Raw genomic sequence first — 20063 nt, forward strand, 5'->3', positions numbered from 1 at the left:
CAATATGTAAGTCAGAATGACTAGAGATGGGCCTTCATGTTTAAAGCAATTGGTGTTAAGTGACTTGCCCAGGGTCCCACAGCTAGTAAGTGTCTGGGATGAGATGTGAATTCAGGTTCTCCTGCCTTCAGGGCCAGTGCTTTATCCATTGTACCACCAAGATGCCCCCTGTAGCCTTATAGAGAAAGTGAGAATAGCAGACTTGGTTAGAAGCCCTGGGTTTGAAAACTGTCTTAGCTACTTACTTAATGGGTGATAATGGAGAGGTGGCTCAACCTCTCAAAGCCTTAATTTCCTCATTTGTAAAATATATGTTGTGAGGATTAAAGGATTCTGATTTCCCATATCCTATCCAAAACAGTAAGCACAAATGAGTCATTATGAAAAGTCAGTGATTGGATTGGATTTGCTGTCTATTCTGACCTTCAAGAAGTAAAGCATATTACCAAGGCTGAGAATTTAAATAGCTTGTCCCAGGGCATATAGTTCTTTAATACCAAAAGTAGGCCAGAAACATGATCTCCTTACTCTTGATCTGGTTGCTTTATCCCTCTACCTAGCAGACCATACTGCCTCTATATAACAGAAAGAAAAATGTGTGGGACTTGGGTTTTCCTCCCTACATGCAGAGTGAAAATGTAAATAATATCAGGAAAGGGTGAGGTCAACAATTCCTAGATTCAACTATTGCATATTTTAGCTATGAGTGGTCCCATAAATATTGATCCATGGATCATAAAGATGTGGAATAACTCCTGGGAGAAATTAAGAGGGAGTTTGAGAGAAATTTCAAAACAAATAAAGGGAAATAAACTTTTTTCATACTGAAAAAAGTTACATGTAATATGTTTTTGATACCTGTGCTATTTGGTATATATTTAGTAGAGAAAATATGATTGATGATGATAGATGGATGAATGGATGGATGGATGGATGGATGGATGGATGGATGGATGGATGGATGGATGGATGGATGGATGGATGGGTGGATGGACAGATGGATGGATACATGCATGCATGCATGTGTACATACATACATACATACATAATTTTTCTATAGAACACAATTTGAAATAGGCTATCCCACAGAAGAGTGATTAGATTTGTTGTGATTACTTCTAGCAAGAAGAACTAGAATCAATAGGTAGAGATGGCAAAGACAGATTTTTGTTTTGATGTAAAGCAAAACTTCCTAATAGCTATCAGCAAGTAGATGGACTGACTCATGAGGCTATGAGTCCTCCATAATTGAAGTTCTTCAAGCCAAATCTGACTGACCATTCATTAGGTATCACATACAGATGATTCTTGTTTCTTCTCTGACTGTACTACTTTGGCACATTTCTGCCTTTTCCACCATGCCACAGAAAGCTTATTGTTGGGAAAACCTCATCCTGCCTTGGCACTGCATCTCATTATTTTGCTTTTCCTCTCTGATTGAAGGTTAGGATCATGAACTCCATTTAACTTCATTTAAAGAGAGAAACCACTTAAGATACCTATCATTTCTCATCTGGGGGCACAACTTTTGAACTTCTCTGATTTCACCATGCCCCCAAATTGGATACATTCTCTCTGCCCCTCCTCATAATACTTTTCAGCTCCCTTTTAAGTTTTGTCTTCCCCATTAGATCATAAATGCCTTGAAAGTAGAGACCATCTTTCTCTTTTTTGTATTTGTATCCCCAGTGCTTCATACAATGCCTGGCACATAGTAGGTATTTAACAAATGTTTATTGACTAACCTTATTCAGCTATGGCTGGAACTAGATAGGTTCTGAGGTCTCTTCCAATTCTGTGATAACCTGTGTGAAGATGTTGGTTTATACACTTTTACTCATGACAGACCTATAACAAATTATGAGAGGAATAAAGGGTGTTTGGAGCACTTCAAGCGATCAAGGAGAGATTTATCAAGCCCCTACTGTATTCCAGCATTATAATAAGTGCTAGAGGGCATACAGAGAAATAAACAACCTGAGTCTGGACTTTGTAGTGTTTAATAGGATCATAGATCAAATGCTGGAAGGCACCTCAGGGGTCATCTCATCCATACTCCTCACTTTATAGATGAGGAAACTAAGGCCCAAAGAGGTTAAGTGAAATATCCAAGGCCTTTCAGGAAATAAAATTTAGCAAGACATCCCCCCCCCCTCGCTTTTGCTCTCATTCGCTCCCTCTCGCTCTTGCTTTCTCACTCTCTCTCTCCTGCTCTCACTTTCTAGCTCTCCTGCTCTTGCTCTCTCTCCCCATCTCTCTTTCATACACATACAAACACAGTTATACACATGTGCATACACACACACACACATGCACGCTCACACTTGCAAAAGTTAAATACCACTTACTACTACCATGATTAAGTACCAAATAAGTGATAACACAATTAGTTCTCATATGGTATAACCAGATTGGGACAGAGTTTCTCAAGTTGAGTGAGGGTCAATGGAGTAGAATGGACATATCCCATGGAACCTCTTTAAGATATAGATTCAGTGAAATTTACCTAGTATGACTTTTGGAAAGTAAGGTTTTTTGCTATATCCTTCATGTAACAGACTTGTTTTGTTTTGAGGGTGTTTTGTTTTTTTCCTAACTCACATGTAACAATCCCATGGGAGATGGCAATATAGTGATGATATAAGGCAGAGGTGGACATGAGGGCCAAAATACTCCCAAGTAAGGCCTGGACTAGATTAAAATGTAAATGGGAAATATTTGACAAAATAAAAAATACAATAAAATAATCTTAATATGTAGTTTTCTAAGTCAATATGCAGCTCACAGGAATCCTTATATGTGGGTTAGTGGGGCTAGATTCTATTTCAATTTGACACTACTACTTTAAGGCAGTGCTGTCTTAATTGCTCTGGGACAAATACAACCCCACACTTGTCAGGCTGCTATTTGACTCATTCCCAAGTTAATTTTCTCATATATGGTTCAAAGGTAATTAAGAAACATATTCTCATATCTGCTCATAAGTCACCACAAATATAGAACATCATCAACTGATTAGCTCCAAACATTAACTCTGATTTATAAAAATCCGTACATTTTCTATACTCTCTCAAACTCAAACACTGGATTCATAGGCTCTGACAAACATCAACGCTATTAGTGTGATACCAGTTTTGAGTCCCTTCCACAGATCCCACTGACGCTCCTACTGTATCTTTAAAGACCCTTATAATATTAAGGGGTAACAATTGTTTTTGCTTCATAGGCTTTGTGGTGTTTTTATTTTTTTAAAGTAATAAACATTTTTATTTATAGTTTTGAGTTCCAATTTTATCCCTAATTCCCTCCCTTCCTTTTCCCTCCTTGAGGCGGTAAGCAATCACATATGGGTTATACATGTATGATTATGTAAAACATTACCATGTTAGTCATTTTATACAAGAAAATTTGAATAAAAGAAAAAAAGGGAAAGAAAGTTAAGAATAGCATGCTTCAGTCCATGTTCCATCAATATCACTTCTTTCTTTGGAGGTGGATAGTATATTTAATCAATAGTCCTTTGGGATTGTCTTGGATCGTTGTATTATTAAGAATAGTTAAGTAATTCACAGTTCTTTATCAAACAATATTGCTTTCTCTGTACACAGTGTTCTCTTGGTTCTGCTCACTTCACTATACAGCAGCTCATACAAGTCTTTCCAGGCCTTTCTAAAATCATCCTGCTTATCATTTCTTATAGCATAATAATATTCTATCACCATCATATACCACAGCTTGTTTAGCCATTCCCCAATTAATGGGCATTCCTTTGATTGCCAATTCTTAGCCACCAAAAAAAGCGCTGCTGTAAATATTTTTGTACAAATATGTCTTTTCCTTTTGGGGGGATATCTTTGGGATATAAATCTAACAGTGGTATTGCTGGATCAAAGGGTATACACAGTTCTATAGCCCTTTGGGCATGGAGGAGTAACAATTTTTAATGGCCATTCCTTTTGGTGTAAATTGAGAATGTGTGAATTTTAACTCTGATCTATGAGAAGTCTATGAAAGTTTTAACAATCATCTGTTAAGAGATTGAGTTTTAACTGTCATCTAAAAAGGGATTGAGAGAGTGTTATTCTATGAAGAGTTTGTGAGGAGAGTGGAAATTTAACTGAAATTCTAGAGAGATTGTTATGACTGAAGAGAAACTGAGTGAGATATAGAAAGAAAGAGGATGAATAGAACTTCTTTCCTGAGAGAACTCTTTTAATGTTTATTTTGCAAAAAGGTTTTATAAAGAGAATTTTTGAAAGACTGGCATCTATCCTGGGAGCTAAATGGAATAACTGCATTCTAAAAGTAATTGATAATTTGAAAGTAACACTGATAGTTAAAGATAATTCAGGCTGTAAAAGTTTTTATAGCTGAAACATAAATAATTATTTATTCCCTTTTTATTAATTGTTACAGTGCTAATAAATTGTGCAGCCAGTAACTTTTATGTTTAAGCCCAGGAGATTAGAGGATTTCATACAGAGGAAAAGAGAAATGGGCAATGACTTATGGGAAAAGAGATTTCTTCAGTTTATTCAGCAAATGGCATATAATAAGCTTAGGGTGGTGACTCAGAGCTGATTGAGGAATAAGAAAAAGGAGCTTCAGTTTCAGTAATCAACAGGGAAATATTCAAGTATTTTTTCTGAATTACCTTAAAATCTGGAATGATGAGAATCAACATGCTAATGAGTCAAGTAGTCGAGGAAGGGGTAATTACTCTATGTAGGCTATGCATAAAGTGGTCAAAATAAAAATCCTAGTATATGAGCTGTGTCATTTATTAGCATTAACTAGTAATAGAAAAAATAATATTTCAGTAGTGTATGGACTCTGAGAAAGTTATTAACCAGAGTCAGCTCAAAATATCTGCAACAAATGCTCCATAAATAAAAGAACCACAGGCCAAGAACAATTTAGTTTCCTCAGTGTAGCAGTTAAAATTTCTTCACAAAATCTCTTCTACACAGAAGGCTATCTTTTTGTAAAAAAAATCATAAAAGTATTTATTATTTTCCAGTTACATGTAAAGATAGTTTTCAACGTGTTTTTATAAGATTGTAGTTATACATTTTTCTTCCTCCCTCCCTTCCCTCCCCCCCTCTCCAAGACAGAAAGCAATCTGATATAAGTTATATATGTACAATCACATTAAACAAATTTCTGTATTAGTCATGTTGTGAAAGAAGAATAAGAAAAAAGGGGGAAAATCTCAAAAAAGAAAAAAATGGAAAGAATATGGTTCAATCTGCATTCAGATTCCACAGTTCTTTTTTTGGGGATGTGGAGAGCATTTTCCATCTTGAGTCTTCTGGAATTGTCTTGGCTCATTGCATTGCTGAAAAGAGCCAAGTCTATCACAGTTGATCATAACACAACATTGTCATTGTGTACAATGTTTTTGTGGTTCTGCTCAATTCACTCAGCATCAGTACACTTAAGTCTTTCCAGGGTTTTATGAAATCTTCCTGCTCATCATTTCTTATAACACAATAGTATTCCATTACATTCATATACCATAACTTGTTCAGTCATTCCCCCAATTAATAGGCATTCTCTTTATTCCCAAAGCTTTGCCTATACAAAGAGAGCTGCTATAAATATTTTTTGTACATGTGGGTCTTTTGCCCTTTTTTATGGTCTCTTTTGGATACAGACTTATTAGTGGTATTACTGGGTCAAAGGGTATGCACAGTTCCATAGCCCTTTAGGCATAACTCCAAATTGCTCTCCAGAATGGTTGGATCATTCACAACTCCACCTATGATGTATTAGTGTTCCAAATTTTCCACAGCATCTCCAACATTTATTATTTTCCTTTTCTTGTCATATTAGCCAATCTGATAGATGTGAGGTGGTACCTCAGAGTTGTTTTAATTTTAATTTATCTAATCAATAGTAATTTAGAGCATTTTTTTCATATGGCAATAGAAAGCTTTGATTTCTTCATCTAAAAACTGCCTGTTCACATCCTTTGACTATTTCTCAATTGGGGAATGACTTGGATTCTTATAAATTTGATTTTTAGTTACCTATATATTTTAGAAATGGGGCTTTTATCAGAAACACTGACTGTAAAAGTTGTTTCCCAGATTTCTGCTTCCCTTCTAATTTTGGTTGCATTGCTTCTGTTTGTAAAAAAAATAATTTAATGTAAACAAAATCATCCATTTTGCATTTCATAATATTCTCTATCTCTTATTTGGTCACAAATTGTTCTCCTCTCCATAGATCTGAGAGGTAAACTAGTCCTTCCTCTCATTTACTTATGGTATCACCCTTTATGTCTAAATCATGTACAATTTTTACCACAGGAAGCTTTCTTGATATAATGAGAATTAAACTCAGTTGGGCTACCAATATTTAACTAAGTACCTACTTTGTAATTGGTATTATGCTAAGCTCTGGGGATAAAAAGAAAGATAATAAGCAGTTCTTGCTTTCTCAAGAAGCTCACAGTCTAATAGGGGAGACAACATGCCATCAACTATATACAAAGAAGATATGGGCTTACTAAATTCAAAATAATCAACAATGAGAAGGTACTAGAATTAACAGGAATAAGGAAAGGCTCCCTGCAGAAGGTAAGATTTTGGCTGAGACTTGAAGGAAACCAGATAAATCAGAAAGCTGAAATGAGAAGGGAAAGTATGCCAGGCACAGGGGATAGTCAGTAAAAGAGCCAGAAGTCATAAGACAGACTATCTTGTTCTAAGAGCAGCAAAGAAATCACTGTCACTGGATCATAGAACACCGGGATCTCTCACAAGGTGACAACTAGTTAACTATCCAAATCTTTTCAGGAAAATCCTCCTGATCCTTTTGCTTTACTTCACACGGTCTTTCTTGCACAGCAGTTAAATCTCTCCGGATAAAAGTTAACTGCTTTTCCTTAAGATTCTGTTCTGTTTCTCTTAAATACATAACAATATCCAAGTTGTTGTTTATCTGTGTAAAGTAGGTTTAAAAATATAGACTTTATTTTAGGCAAAAATATTTCATGGCAAAGAAATGTGCACAATTTCCCCCTATGTCTTTTTAATATGAAATTGAATACCTATTACATGTGATAAGTATACAGAATAGTAGGAGTTATGGTCATATTGACGGGATTCTCCACCCCTACCTTCTACCTCCATTTGAAACCACCAAAATTGAAAATTCAACAAAGATAAGAAAGCATTCGTTTGTTTAAGGAAAATATGGGGCAAATATACTCTGGAAGATCTCAAATCTTTGGATGGAAATTTTAGTTTGGCATCAGAGATGAACAAGACTAGGATTCTAAAAAGGGCTTAGTGGGATCACATGATTATAAAGACAGAAGAGAAATTATTCTTCCTGATATTCAAGGAACCAATCAAAGGTACTAGAACTAGAAGCAGGTAGGCCAGCTATAAAGTTGTAATAATCCAGAGAAGATAGAATTGAGGTAGGAATTATATCTGTGACTGTGGAAACAGGAAAGAAATGCAAGATTTGGAAATATTTCAAAGAAAATATAGGCAGGATTTAATTCTGTTTGGAATATTGGAAGCAAAAGAAAGAAATCAAATATTTGACCCTAATTTTTGCAGGTCCAGAAGGATAGGGGTACTAATGATAATAAGTTGAGCAGGGGAAAGAGTTTGGCAAAGAGCATACCACTTACTGATGCATTTCCATCTTGTGGTCCATCATGGGCTATAGAAACTTTGATCAGAATTGTATGCATTCATTGATTCTCTTGTATTTCAGGAACATGTCCCCCTCCCCTAAAGTGAAAAACCCAGCACCTCATTCTGTGCAATTTCTATTTTATCAGAATCATTGGCTAAAGATTTAAAATGGAAAACCCAACTTTGTCATACCTCAATTCTATTCTATATCTAAATTTTTTCTGGCTGGTATTTTTATCAAGACCAATAGTCTAAAACTAATAAAAAAATCAAACATAAACTGCCAAAAGCTAGGCTAGCCTGTCTCATTTGTTCTTTCCTTTTCTCTCCCTCTCTAGGTTAATATCAAATACTGGTATTAAGCATTTGCCCGCTGTTTATAAGATTCAATCTCTCCAAAAGGTTTTACTGTAAGTTTTTTTTTTAATTAAATTGTTTCCATCAATTTTCTCAGTAGCTATTTTTACCCAGCAGTCATTGGGCCTGGTAATTTGCATTGTCCCTCTGAGGGACTCCTTAATCACACAACCACTTACAGTGTTGGTATGCAGAGATAAAGGGAGGGAGCAGTATGCTTCTGTTTTACAGGAAGCCCAGTTATTCCTTGTTGGTAGCATTCAGTCTGTTCTTTAAGTAGATATTTTAATAAGGACTAGCCTCTAAACAAGATGGGGCTGTGGTTAAAGTTTGTGTCCCTGGGATTGTAGAGTTAAGCCATCTAGTCCAACATTCCTTCTTTCATTTCTGAGCCTTCCACTCCCTGCTGCCTAAATCTCCCCTGCCTCCCCTCCCCTCCCCCCGCCAATGAATCAGACATTTTTGGCTAGCTGTCCTAAACTGAAAGAAAATTTTTTAAAAATTTTAAGGTATTGGGGATTTCCTATATTTTCCCTTACAACACATCTATCCATATGAAAAGATCAGGAAGTCAGAAACCCTTTACTCTTGGAACTCTTGCTAACCTTCCAGTCAAGGGTTGCCAGGAACTGATGAATTCTATCTAGGAGGGATATTAAGTATTTAATGAGTTTACCTCCTGAAATGAATTTATATTTGAAAAGAGGAGCCTGGAAAGGGTAATGCTTACTACTTCATCACCACTACCCCAAATCTGAGGATTTTCGTGAATTACAAGACAATACAGAATGAGAAAAACTGGCAGTTAAATTTTAGGCTTCATGAAGAGAAGCCTATCTTCCAGAAATAAGACCATGATAATCCTGCTGCTTTCTGCCTTGATGTACCACATTGGGAGTACCATATTTTAAGAAGTCCATTAATAAATTGGAGGTCAAGAGGTATAATGGTTGAAAGAACTGGAAAAAGTTTAGCCTCAGGAAGAGAAGATTGGGGCTGAGGGAGGACATGCCAGCTATATTTGACTGTTTGAACTAGTTTTCTTGGCTCCAGAAAACAGGACTAGGAGACATAGGTATAAGTTGCAAAGAAGCAAATTGAGACAATATCATAAAAAACCTTCCTCACAAGGAGAGCTGACCCCACATTGGATGGGCTGCCTCAGAGGATAGTAGTTGCCCTTCACGAGCAGCGTTCAAGCAAAGAATACTTTTTGAGTTGCTTGTCAAAGTCATTTTTTTTCTGTATGGGTTGGACTAGATGGCCACTGAGGAAATTCTGATTCTGATTCTATGAATCTCCAATCAATGGAGTATCTTGGTAGCTTGGAGGAGGAGAATTGGGGGTCAGAAGAGATGTTTTTCTTTTACTATGGCATATAAGAAGCTACTTTGTCTATTTTGCATAATAATAACTTTGGTTGTTTCCTGGATGCAGGAACTAGGGTAAAGAAATTAATGGGAAGGGGGTAAAAGATGGCAGAATACAGGGGCAGTTAGATGGCACAGTGGATAGAACGATGGCCCTGGAGTCAGGAGGTCCTGAGTTCAAATCCAGCCTCAGACACTTAACACTTACTAGCTGTGTGACCCTAGGCAAGTCACTTAGCCCCAATTGCCTCACCAAAAAGAAAAAAGATGGCAGAATGCAGGCAGCAACTCTGCTGAACTCATCATTCCCCTCCAAACAAATTTCTAAATTTCTTCAAATCAAATTCTAGAGTGCCAGATCCTACAAAAGGTTAGGGTGAGACATTTTTCCAGCCCAAGATGATTTAGGAGGTCAGCAGGAAAGGTCTGGTACACCAAGGTTGGAGATAATCTAGTACCACCAGCAGCAGGCCATAGAGGTAGATGCAATGGCAACAGCAACAGCTCCAGAAGCTCTCAGCCTAGAGAAGGCAATGTGGTTGGACAACTGATAAGAAAGATATTATAGTGCAGCACCCTGTTGTAACCCTCATATGCAGTTCCAGGGTAAAGAAAAGTACTAGCACATGTGGCCATGGGGGAGTAGGGGCCCTGCTCACAGTTCTAAGGCAGAAAGGAGCCCTAGTGCTTGTAACTTCAGGAGAACAGCAGACCTGGTCATAGTTCCAGGGCCAAAATGGGTATTAGCACTTGCAGCCACAGGAGAGCAATGTCCCTTCCTGGGTAAAGACCAGAGCACAGGACAAGAAAGCAGTGACCACACCTCTGCTTGGATCATACCACGTTGGAAGCACAAAAAAACTTATAGACCACCAGAACTAGCTCTGAAACAGCAACATAAAAAAGCCTAGAGCTTGTGGAGCACCACAGAAGCAGAGCCCAACTTTAAGAAAAAGATTCAAGCCAGGAAATAGACTTGGAAAAAATGAGCAAACAACAAGAAAAAATAACTTTATCATAAAAAGCTATTATGGTAACAGGAAAGATCAAGACAGAAATTCAGTAGAAGATATCAATGTCAAAACAGCTACAAACAACGCTACAAAGAAAAGGATGTAAATTGGACACAAGCCAAACAAGAATTCCTGGAAGAGCTCAAAAAGAATTTTTAAAATCAAGTAAAAGAGGTGAAGGAAAAAGTGGGGTCAAAATAAAAGTGATGCAAAAAAAAAGGAAAGAAATTTTAAAACTTTGTAAAAAAAAAGAGGATCAAAAAATATGGAAGAAATAAAGCCTTAAAAGACAGAATTGGCATAATAGTAAAAGAGACACCAAAAAAAATCACAGAAGAGAAGAATTACTTAAAAAGCAGAATTTGTCAAGTGGAAAATAAGGTACTAAAACTCACTGAATAAAAATAATTCCTTAAAGATTAAAATAGGGCAACTGGAAGATGATGGTTATATAAAACATCAAGAAACAATCAAATCAAATCAAAAGAATGGAAAATATAAGAAAATATGAAACATCTCATCAGAAAAACACTTGACCTAGAAAATAGACTGAGCTGAGGTAATTTAAGAATTATTCAATTAGCAGAAAGCCTTGGTTTAAAAAATGTCTAAACATCATATTTCAATAAATTATAAAGAAAAACCTATCCTGATATCTTAAATCCAGAGGGTAAAATAGAAATTGAAAGAATGCACCAATCATCTCCTGAAAGAGATTCCAAAATGAAAACTCCCAAGAATATTACAGTCAAATTCCAGAGGTCCCAGGTCAAGAAGAAAATATTATAAGAATCCAGGAAAAAACAATTCAAATATCATGAAGCCTCAGTCAGTATCACACAAGATTTAACAGCTTCCACATTAAAGGAGTAGAAGATTTGAAATATAATATTCCAGAAGTCAAAGAAGCTAGGATTATAACCAAGAATAACCCAGCCAGCAAAACTGAGTATAATCCTTCAGGGGGAAAAATGCATATTTCATGAAATAGAGACTTTCAAGCATTCCTGATGAAAAGACCAGAACTGAATAGAAAATTTAACGTTCAAACATGAGACTCAAGAGAAGCATTAAAAGGTAAACATGAAAGAGAAATCATAAGGGACTTAATATGCTTACACTGTTTGCATTCCTACATGGGAAGATGATACGTGTAATTCCTAAGAACTTGATCATTATTAGGGCAATTTGAAGAAGTGTGTATAGACAGAGGGCATGGGGGTGAGTTGACTATGATGGGATGGCCTCCAAAATATTAAGAGATTAGAAAGAAAGGGGTATTTTTTCCCAAACCAAGAAGAGCAAAAATAGAGAAATATCAATTTCCCTAAGGAATTTTGAGGAAAATTTTTAAATTAAATACTAGGGAGGAAATTACAGCAGTATGTAACAAGGATCATACATTATGACGAGGTAGGATTTATGCCAGGAATGCAGGGCTGGTTCAATATCAGGAAGACCATCAGCACAACTGACCATGTCAATAACAAAAACAACAAAAATCATATGATTATATAAATAGATGCAGAAAAGGCTTTTTACAAAATGCAACACTCATTCTAATTTAAAAATGCTAGAAGGCACAGGAACAAATGGAGTTTTTCTCAAAATGATAAGTAGTATCTATCAAAAACCTAAAGTAAGCATTATCTGTCATGGAAATAAACCAGAAATAGTCCCAACAAGATCAGGGATGAAGCAAGGATGTCTATTATAACTACTTTTATTCAATATTATGCTATAAATGCTAGCTATAGACATAAGAATAAAAAAGACAAGGAAGAAATAAAAATAAGCAAAGAGAAAACAAAGCTATCCCTTTTTGTAGATAATATGATGGTTGGTACATTTAGAGAACCCTAGAAAATCAACTAAAAAATTAGTTGAAACAACAACTTTAGCAAAGTTGAAAGACGTCAAACACACATAAATCATCAGCTTTCATATTCATATATATGTGTATGTTTATATATGTTTGATTGTGTGTATGGATGTGTGTGAATACATATGTACATATATAATCAACAAAACCCAACAAAATGAGCAGCAGGAAATAGAAAGAGAAATTCTATCTTAAAATAACTGCAAAGAATATAAAATTCTTGGGAGTCTTCCTACCAAGACGAACCCAGTAACCATATGAACACAATTACAGAACACTTTTCACACAGATAAAAAGCACTCTAAAGAAGTGGAAAAAGATTAATGTTCACAGGTAAGCCAAGCTAATATAATAAAAGTGACAGTTCTAAATAAATTAATTTACTTATTCAGTGCTATACAAATAAAACTATCAGAAAAGTGTTGTATAGAACTGGAAAAAATTAAAATCATTTGGAAGAAATTTAAAAGGTCAAGAAAATAAAGGGAATTTATTTTTTCAATGGGAAAGATCAGATTTTAAACCATATTACAAAGCAATAATCATGAAAACAATCCGGTACTAGTTAAGACATAGAGTGGTGCAAAATGCAGCAGTAAATGAATATAGTAATCTCCCCCTTGATAAACCCAAAGACTCCAGCTTCTGGGATAAGAACTCACTATTTGACAAAAACTGCTGGGAGAACTGGAAAATAGTATGGCAGAAACTAGGCATAGACGAACATGTTACACTGTGCACCAAAGTAAAGTCAAAATAGGTACAAGATCTAGACAAAAAGGGTAATACCATAGGCAAATTAGAAAAGGAAGGAATAAATTACTTGTCAGTTCTATAGAGAGGGGAAGAATTTATGACTAAAGATGAGACAGAGAACATTACAAAAATGCAGTGTGGATCAATTTGACTACATTAAATTTAAAAGTTTTTGCACAAACAAAACCAATGCAAACAAGATTAGAAGGAAAATGGAAATATGGGAAATAAATCTTACAGACAGTGTTTGTGATAAAGGCCTCATATCTAAAATACATAGAGGGGCAGCTAGGTGGAGCAGTGGATAGAGCACTGGCCCTGAAGTCAGGAGTACCTGAGTTCAAATCCGACCTCAGACACTTAACACTTACTAGCTGTGTGACCCTGGGCAAGTCGCTTAACCCCAATTGCCTCACTAAAAAAAATAATAAAATAAAATAAAATATATAGAGAACTGAATCAAATATATAAGAAAACAAGTTATTCCCCAATTGAGAAATGGTCAAACGATATTAACAGGGGGCAGCTAGGTGGCGCAGCGGATAAAGCACCGGCCCTGGATTCAGGACTCCCTGAGTTCAAATCCGGCCTCAGACACTTGACACTTAACTAGCTGTGTGACCCTGGGCAAGTCACTTAACCCTCATTGCCCTGCAAAAAAAAATATATATATATATATACATATATATATATACATATATATATATATATATATATATATATATATATATATATATATATATATATATATATATATAAACAGGCAATTTCCAGATGCAAAATTAAAGCTATCCATTGCCATATGAAAAAATGTTCTCAATCACTACTTATTAGAGAAATGCAAATTAAAACCACTCTGAGGTACCACCTCATACCTATCCTATTGGCTAACATGACAAAAAAGGGAAATTATAAATGCTAGAGAAGATGTGGGACAATTGTAACACTAATGCACTGTTGGTGGAGCTGTGAACTGATCCAACCATGCTGGAGAGAAATATGGAATGATGGCCAAAAGGCTACAAAACTGTGCCTACCTTTTGATCCAGAAATACCACTACTAGGTTTATATCCCACAGAGATCATAAAAAAGGAAAAAGGACCCACATGTACAAAAATATTTATAGCTGCTCTTTCTGTGGTAGCAAAAAATTTGAAATTGAGGGGATGCCCGTCTATTGGGAAATGCCTAAATAAGTTGTGGTATATGATTGTGATGGCATACCATTGTGCTCAAAGAAATGATGAGCAGAGCGGGGCAGCTAGGTGGCATATTGGATAAAGTACCAGCCCTGGATTCAGGAGGACCTGAGTTCAAATCCAGCCTTGACATTTACTAGCTGTGTGACCCTGGACAAGTCACTCTACCTTCATTGCCCAACCAAAAAAAAAAAAAATGATGAGCAGGGGGGTTTCAGAAAAACTTGAGAAAACTTTACATGAACTGACAGAAAGTGAAGTTAGCAGATCCAGGAGAACATTCTACACAGTAATGGCAATATTGTACTATGATCACTATGAATGACTTAGTTACTCTGATCAATACAATGGTCCAAAACAATTCCAAAGGATCCAGGATGAAAAAGGTTATCCACTACCAGAGAAGAAACTGATGGAATCTAAGTGCAGATTGAAGCATAATGTTACTTGCTTTTTTTGGAACATGCTAATATAGAAAAATCTTTTTCATGATTTCACGTATGTAATGGACATCATATTTCTTGCCTTCTCAACAGGTTGAGGAGGAGTGAAAGGGAGGGAAAGAATTCAGAACTCAATTTTTAAAAAATTAATGTTAAGGGGCAGCTAGGTGGTACAGTGGATAGAACACTGGCCGTGGAGTTAGTAGAACCTGAGTTCAAATCCGGCCTCAGACACTTAACACTTACTAGCTGTGTGACCCTGGGCAAGTCACTTAACCCCAATTGCCTCACTAAAAAAATTAATGTTAAAAATACATAATAAATTTGAGAGACAAACAAAAAAGAAACAAGATATTCTGCTGCCTCATGTCAAACAAAAGAAAAAGAGAGAGAAATGGTTCTAGAATGAGGGGAAAAACAATTGGAAGATAGTTGAAGAAAAGAGGAAAAAACAGTAAATGAATGTTAAAGGCAGAGAAAGAATCAGTATGGTTAGTGGTCAAAATCTAGACTAAATGTTCAAGTAGGGAGTTGTAAATAGTGGAGTCCCCAAAATGAAAGAAAGGAGTTGAGGCCTGGCTGAAGCTCAGTGTCAAAGACCAGACCAAGGCATTTAGAACAGGATTATTGCGTCAAGAGAGCCAGGAACTAGCAACTAAATGGCCCATGATTTGCCAGGCTTGGGCTTTTCACTGGAAGAGGGTCTTTTTTTTCTTTCTTTTTTTTTTTTTAGCAACAGCCTCCTCTTCTAGCTTCTTAAAGGGTCAATGCTGCCAGATGGCTGGATGCACAGGCACATTTGCCAAACTGCACAGAGACCAGCTGTGGAGATGGCAATGATGAACCCTTGTTTGCTAGAAAGAACTTTACATGGGGAAATCAGCTGAGAAAATCCTCAAATGGCGGTGATATGAGATGTCTGCAAGTCCATGCATGGGAAGAAGTGACCCTGCAGTTAAACTGCAAGCTGTCATTTCCAAATGTTCAATTCATCCTCCTTTACTGCAGCCACATGATTAAAAAATGAGCTTGACCTCAGACCAAAACTCTCAGAACCTTGTTTACCAGATCAACATGGGAAAGATAAATAACCTCTATAGTTAAAAACACCTGAAATTTTTATTTTTTTTCTTTTTTTAGAGATATTCAAGATAACATCAATATCCGAACAATTGAAAGAAATTCATTTGCAGGACTAAGTTCTGAAAGCGTGATCCTGTAAGTTTTTTTAAATCAAATATATTACATGTATTTTAATACCACAGTTTCTCCTCAATAATAAATGCATCTTTCTGACTTGTAACTTTGGCATCCAGCCATTGAAATTATTTTCCTGCTCTATGCATCTCCCTCATTTCCCATCTTTACATATCAGAATCACAACATGGAGTCATGTTAATAATTTATAATTCTGTGGCATAATTCAAGTATTTAAAATTGCTCTTTGAATGATGGTCTCCTGTGATGCAACATCTGTCGCAAAGACAGAATAACTCATGCATCCATAAAGCCAGCCATTGCAGGGAAAGATGTTCATGATCTGGATAGGAAAACTGGGAGAAAGGCTGGTCTGGGAAGATATGAAAATATGTTCTCACAATAATTCAGGCCAGCTACTGTTGGGCCCTCTCACTGAGAACAAAAGAGATTTCTTTTCATAGAACAATCGTGTTTTGGAATGAGCTGGCTCTATTCTCTGAATATTTTTTGTTCAGTTTCAAAAATGCATTGTCTTTCCTATGGGGTTAATAGCCAGCCTCCTTCTAATCCACTATGCCAGGGGCCAGATTTGTAAATAACTTGCTCCATGGGGATCGCATGGGGCCATGGAGCAGCTGCAGCTCAACCACCCTCTATAGTCCTTGGAATCTATGAATGGAAGAGGCTCACCTAGGAGCTCAGTGAAGATATTTGTGATTAAGGTGTCTAAAATGTATGACCAGAGCCTGGAGTTTACAATTATATCAGTAATACCTCTGTTTTACAATTATATCAGTATACCTCTGTTTTAAAACCCAAGGTTCTAATGACTTTTAGAAAAATAACAATAAAATAGAACAAGGCAGTTGGTCATAGACCTTAGGCTGGACTACTGCAGTAGTCTAATTGGTCTCTCCATTTCTCAATTGCTGCACTCTCTAATCCATCTTCCAAACTGACAAATTATTATTTAGAAAAGACAAGACTGGATATATCCTCTAAAATATTCAATGGCTCTCTATTACTTCTGGGATGAAATCACTATAACCTCCTCAGCCTGGCATTTCAATCCTTCCATGATGTCTCTTGCCCAGCTTTTTAAACTTTCAGATTATCCCACAACCCCATTCTTGCACTGTGTTCCAACCAAACTGACCTACTTACAGTTCCTTAAACTCCCACTTCATCATATAATCATGCCTTTGGCAGGCAGTGAATACCTGAGTTCAAATTTGTGCTCATTCACTAGCTGTGTGACCCTGGGCAAATCTCTTCAATTCTGTCTACCTGAGATTCCTCAACTCTTTCCATTCAAATCCTGTTTTTCCTTCAATGCCAAGCTCAGGTACCAACTTTTCTATGGAGCCTTTTTGAGCCTCCCCTCTCTGCCCTGTTGAAAGTAATCTCTTACGGGAAGCTATGTGGCACAGTGGATAAAGCACTGGCCCTGGATTCAGGAGTACCTGAGTTCAAATCCGGCCTCAGACACTTGACACTTACTAGCTCTGTGACCCTAGGCAAATCACTTAACCCCCATTGCCCCACAAAAAAGTAATCTCTCCACCTTCTAAAATCATATCACATTAAAAAGATGTCTTCCTTTACTCTTCATCACATCTGAATTTTAGTTATCATTTATTCATGCAAGTATCTTATCTTTCCTATTGGATTATAATCTCCTTGAAGGAGTCTGAATCTGTTTCCATCCTTGCATCCCTAAAACTCCTTTCTTTTCCTTAATGGTATTTGTTGTGTTATAGCCCTTTGGCAAAGCTGTCCTGCCCACAGATAAACTCACAATTGTTTTTCATCCCAGCTTGGGAAGAGGAGAAACTAATGGGGGATAAGAACTGGAAGGAAGGGTGTTTTTTTTTCCTCCTTCACAATGGGAGATCCTGTCTGGGAAAAGGTGAAGACCAGCCCACAGTGTCCCAAGGAGTGCCAAGCTGAGTGTTTTAAATCCTCCTAGGAACAGTCTCTAGGGATTGGAAAAAATATTCAGGGCATTTTTCTAACAGATTGGTCTCACTTTCAGCCTGCTTCCAGACCACCTCCATCCCTAAAAGATATCATTAGGCAAGTTTTCCTGCAAAGCAATCTCATTTGGGGCAAAGGTAGGCACGTTGACAGAGCTACATCTCACTAAAAAAATAAACTACTGGTTGGGTCAATGATGGCCATGTGGTAAGAAAGACTTGGTGTAGGCCGCTAATTCAGGTTCCTGAGCCATAAAGTGCTCCTTGGTTGTAACTGTCTTAGGTCATGGGGGTATATTTTAGTGAGTTACTGCTTTTCTGCTCTAGTGGTTTGAAAGAGCTAATGACTAATTTACACTCTAGGGAATATCTGGCTCCCTTTGGAGGGGCAATCTAGCTAATTTGCCAGAATGTCTCAGAAAGTAAGTTGCACCCTGCTTCTGATTTTTCCATCTTTTAGAAGGGGATGAGTGATACTGACGAACTCAATAATTTATTTTCAAAATGTTCAAAGAATCCTCTAAAACCTTAATTAACAAGTTTCTTTTTAGGTTCAGCTTACCTTCACCTTACTCATCAAGATCAAAGAATAATCAATTTAGAACTAGAAAGGGCCTTAATAGGTCATCTTATCTAACTCTTTCATTTTATAGATGAAGATACTGACACCAAGGCATGTGAAGTGATTTGCCCAAGGTCCCACAGGTAATAAGTAGTAGGGTCAGAATTTGAACTTGGTTCCTCTGATTCAAAATCCAAGACTCTTTCCACTTCCCCACAAGGACTCTAATGACTATAGTATAATTTAGATTAGGAAAAACCTTTAGAAATCTAGTCCAACCCCCTCATTTTACAGAGGAGAGTACTGAAGCCTAGAGAAAGGAAATTATATGTAATAAGCAATAAATAGCTCTCGTTCCAGTTCAGTTAGATATAATGGGGGAAGCCCTGGATTTGGGATATAAAAGGACCTGAGTCCTCCCTTTGTCACAATTGAGGACTCAGTTTCCTCATTTGGATGTGACATAGTATACTCTGTCTCTAATCTCTTAGGCTCTGGTCTATTAGATCTCCCTCTACACCCTGAAGGGCTTTGAGGGGTTTCTTTTTCAATGACTTGAACCAGTATCAGTCATGTTCCCCAATTCCATTTAAGTGCTTAACCACAGATAATTTTGACAAAGGAATATTTACTTCAAGGATATATTAAAAATAGATATATGGGGGGAAGCTAGGTGGTACAGTGGATAAAGCACTGGCCTTGGATTCAGGAGAACCTGAGTTCAAATCCAGCCTCAGACACTTGACACTTAACTAGCTGTGTGACCTTACGCAAGTCACTTAACCCTCATTGCTCTGCAAAAACAAACAAACAGAAAAATAAATATATGCACACCTTCTCCAACACCTCAGGGTCATAATTCCCCTACTTGTCCTCTTTCTCTGGGAGGGGGAGTGGATCCCATTAGAAACCTAGCTCAGATCTCCTGCATAGCAATGATCCTACCAAGTCTATGACTGCCATCTTCTGGATTTGGATTTCCAAGTTTCATTACAAATGATTGCTCCTTGTTTCTCAGGACATTGATGAAGGGTTGACTAAAACATTGAGTCCAGATCAAAGCTTTTTAAACTTTTTTCCACTCATGACCCCTTTTTGCCCAAGAAATCTTTATGCAACCCAAGGTATATAGGTATATAAAATATATATATATAGCCTTTTACTGTTGCCAAATTTTCATGACCCCTACATTCAGTTACATGACCCCATATGGAGTTGCAACCCATGGTTTAAGAAGCAAGGGTCTAGATTACTCGATTTCTGCATTTCTGTGACTCACATTCTTTGAAACTCCCTAGGTTGGAGACTCTACTCTCTGAAACTAGAACAGAAAAGAACTGAGAAAAGCTCAAGGATGTCCAGGGTTGGGGGAGGGGGTTGAGGGGGGGAGGCATATAGCCTAAGGAACGTAAGATCTCATGGCTCTTCCTCTTAATTGATGAGTGTTACCAGACCCTGAGAATGAAGATGCATCTCCTTCCCTGGAAGTAAAAAACAGCAAAGAGAGAGGTGGCCAATGCTGCCTCAGGTCCTTTTGAAGACCACTGTTCCAGGTATGCATCCAATGGAACAATACTCCACCCAATATGGTAGACTAATGAACCAATTACAGAATGTCCAAGCATGCTCCAGTCAACACAATTTTC

At 37.0% G+C, this 20063-nt stretch overlaps 1 protein-coding gene across 1 annotated transcript in view; it reads left to right on the forward strand.

Moving 5' to 3' along the window:
• The window catches only part of FSHR (follicle stimulating hormone receptor), a 263889-nt gene that overhangs the window by 207785 nt on the left and 36041 nt on the right, over positions 1–20063 (forward strand). Inside the window, exons 5-6 of the mRNA XM_043988973.1 lie at positions 7997–8068; positions 15820–15897. Coding sequence (XP_043844908.1) covers positions 7997–8068; positions 15820–15897 — 150 coding nt within the window. The remainder of the gene's footprint in view (positions 1–7996; positions 8069–15819; positions 15898–20063) is intronic.

Source organism: Dromiciops gliroides, chromosome 2 (genome assembly GCF_019393635.1).
Source record: "Dromiciops gliroides isolate mDroGli1 chromosome 2, mDroGli1.pri, whole genome shotgun sequence".
Classification (NCBI taxonomy): Eukaryota; Metazoa; Chordata; class Mammalia; order Microbiotheria; family Microbiotheriidae; genus Dromiciops; species Dromiciops gliroides.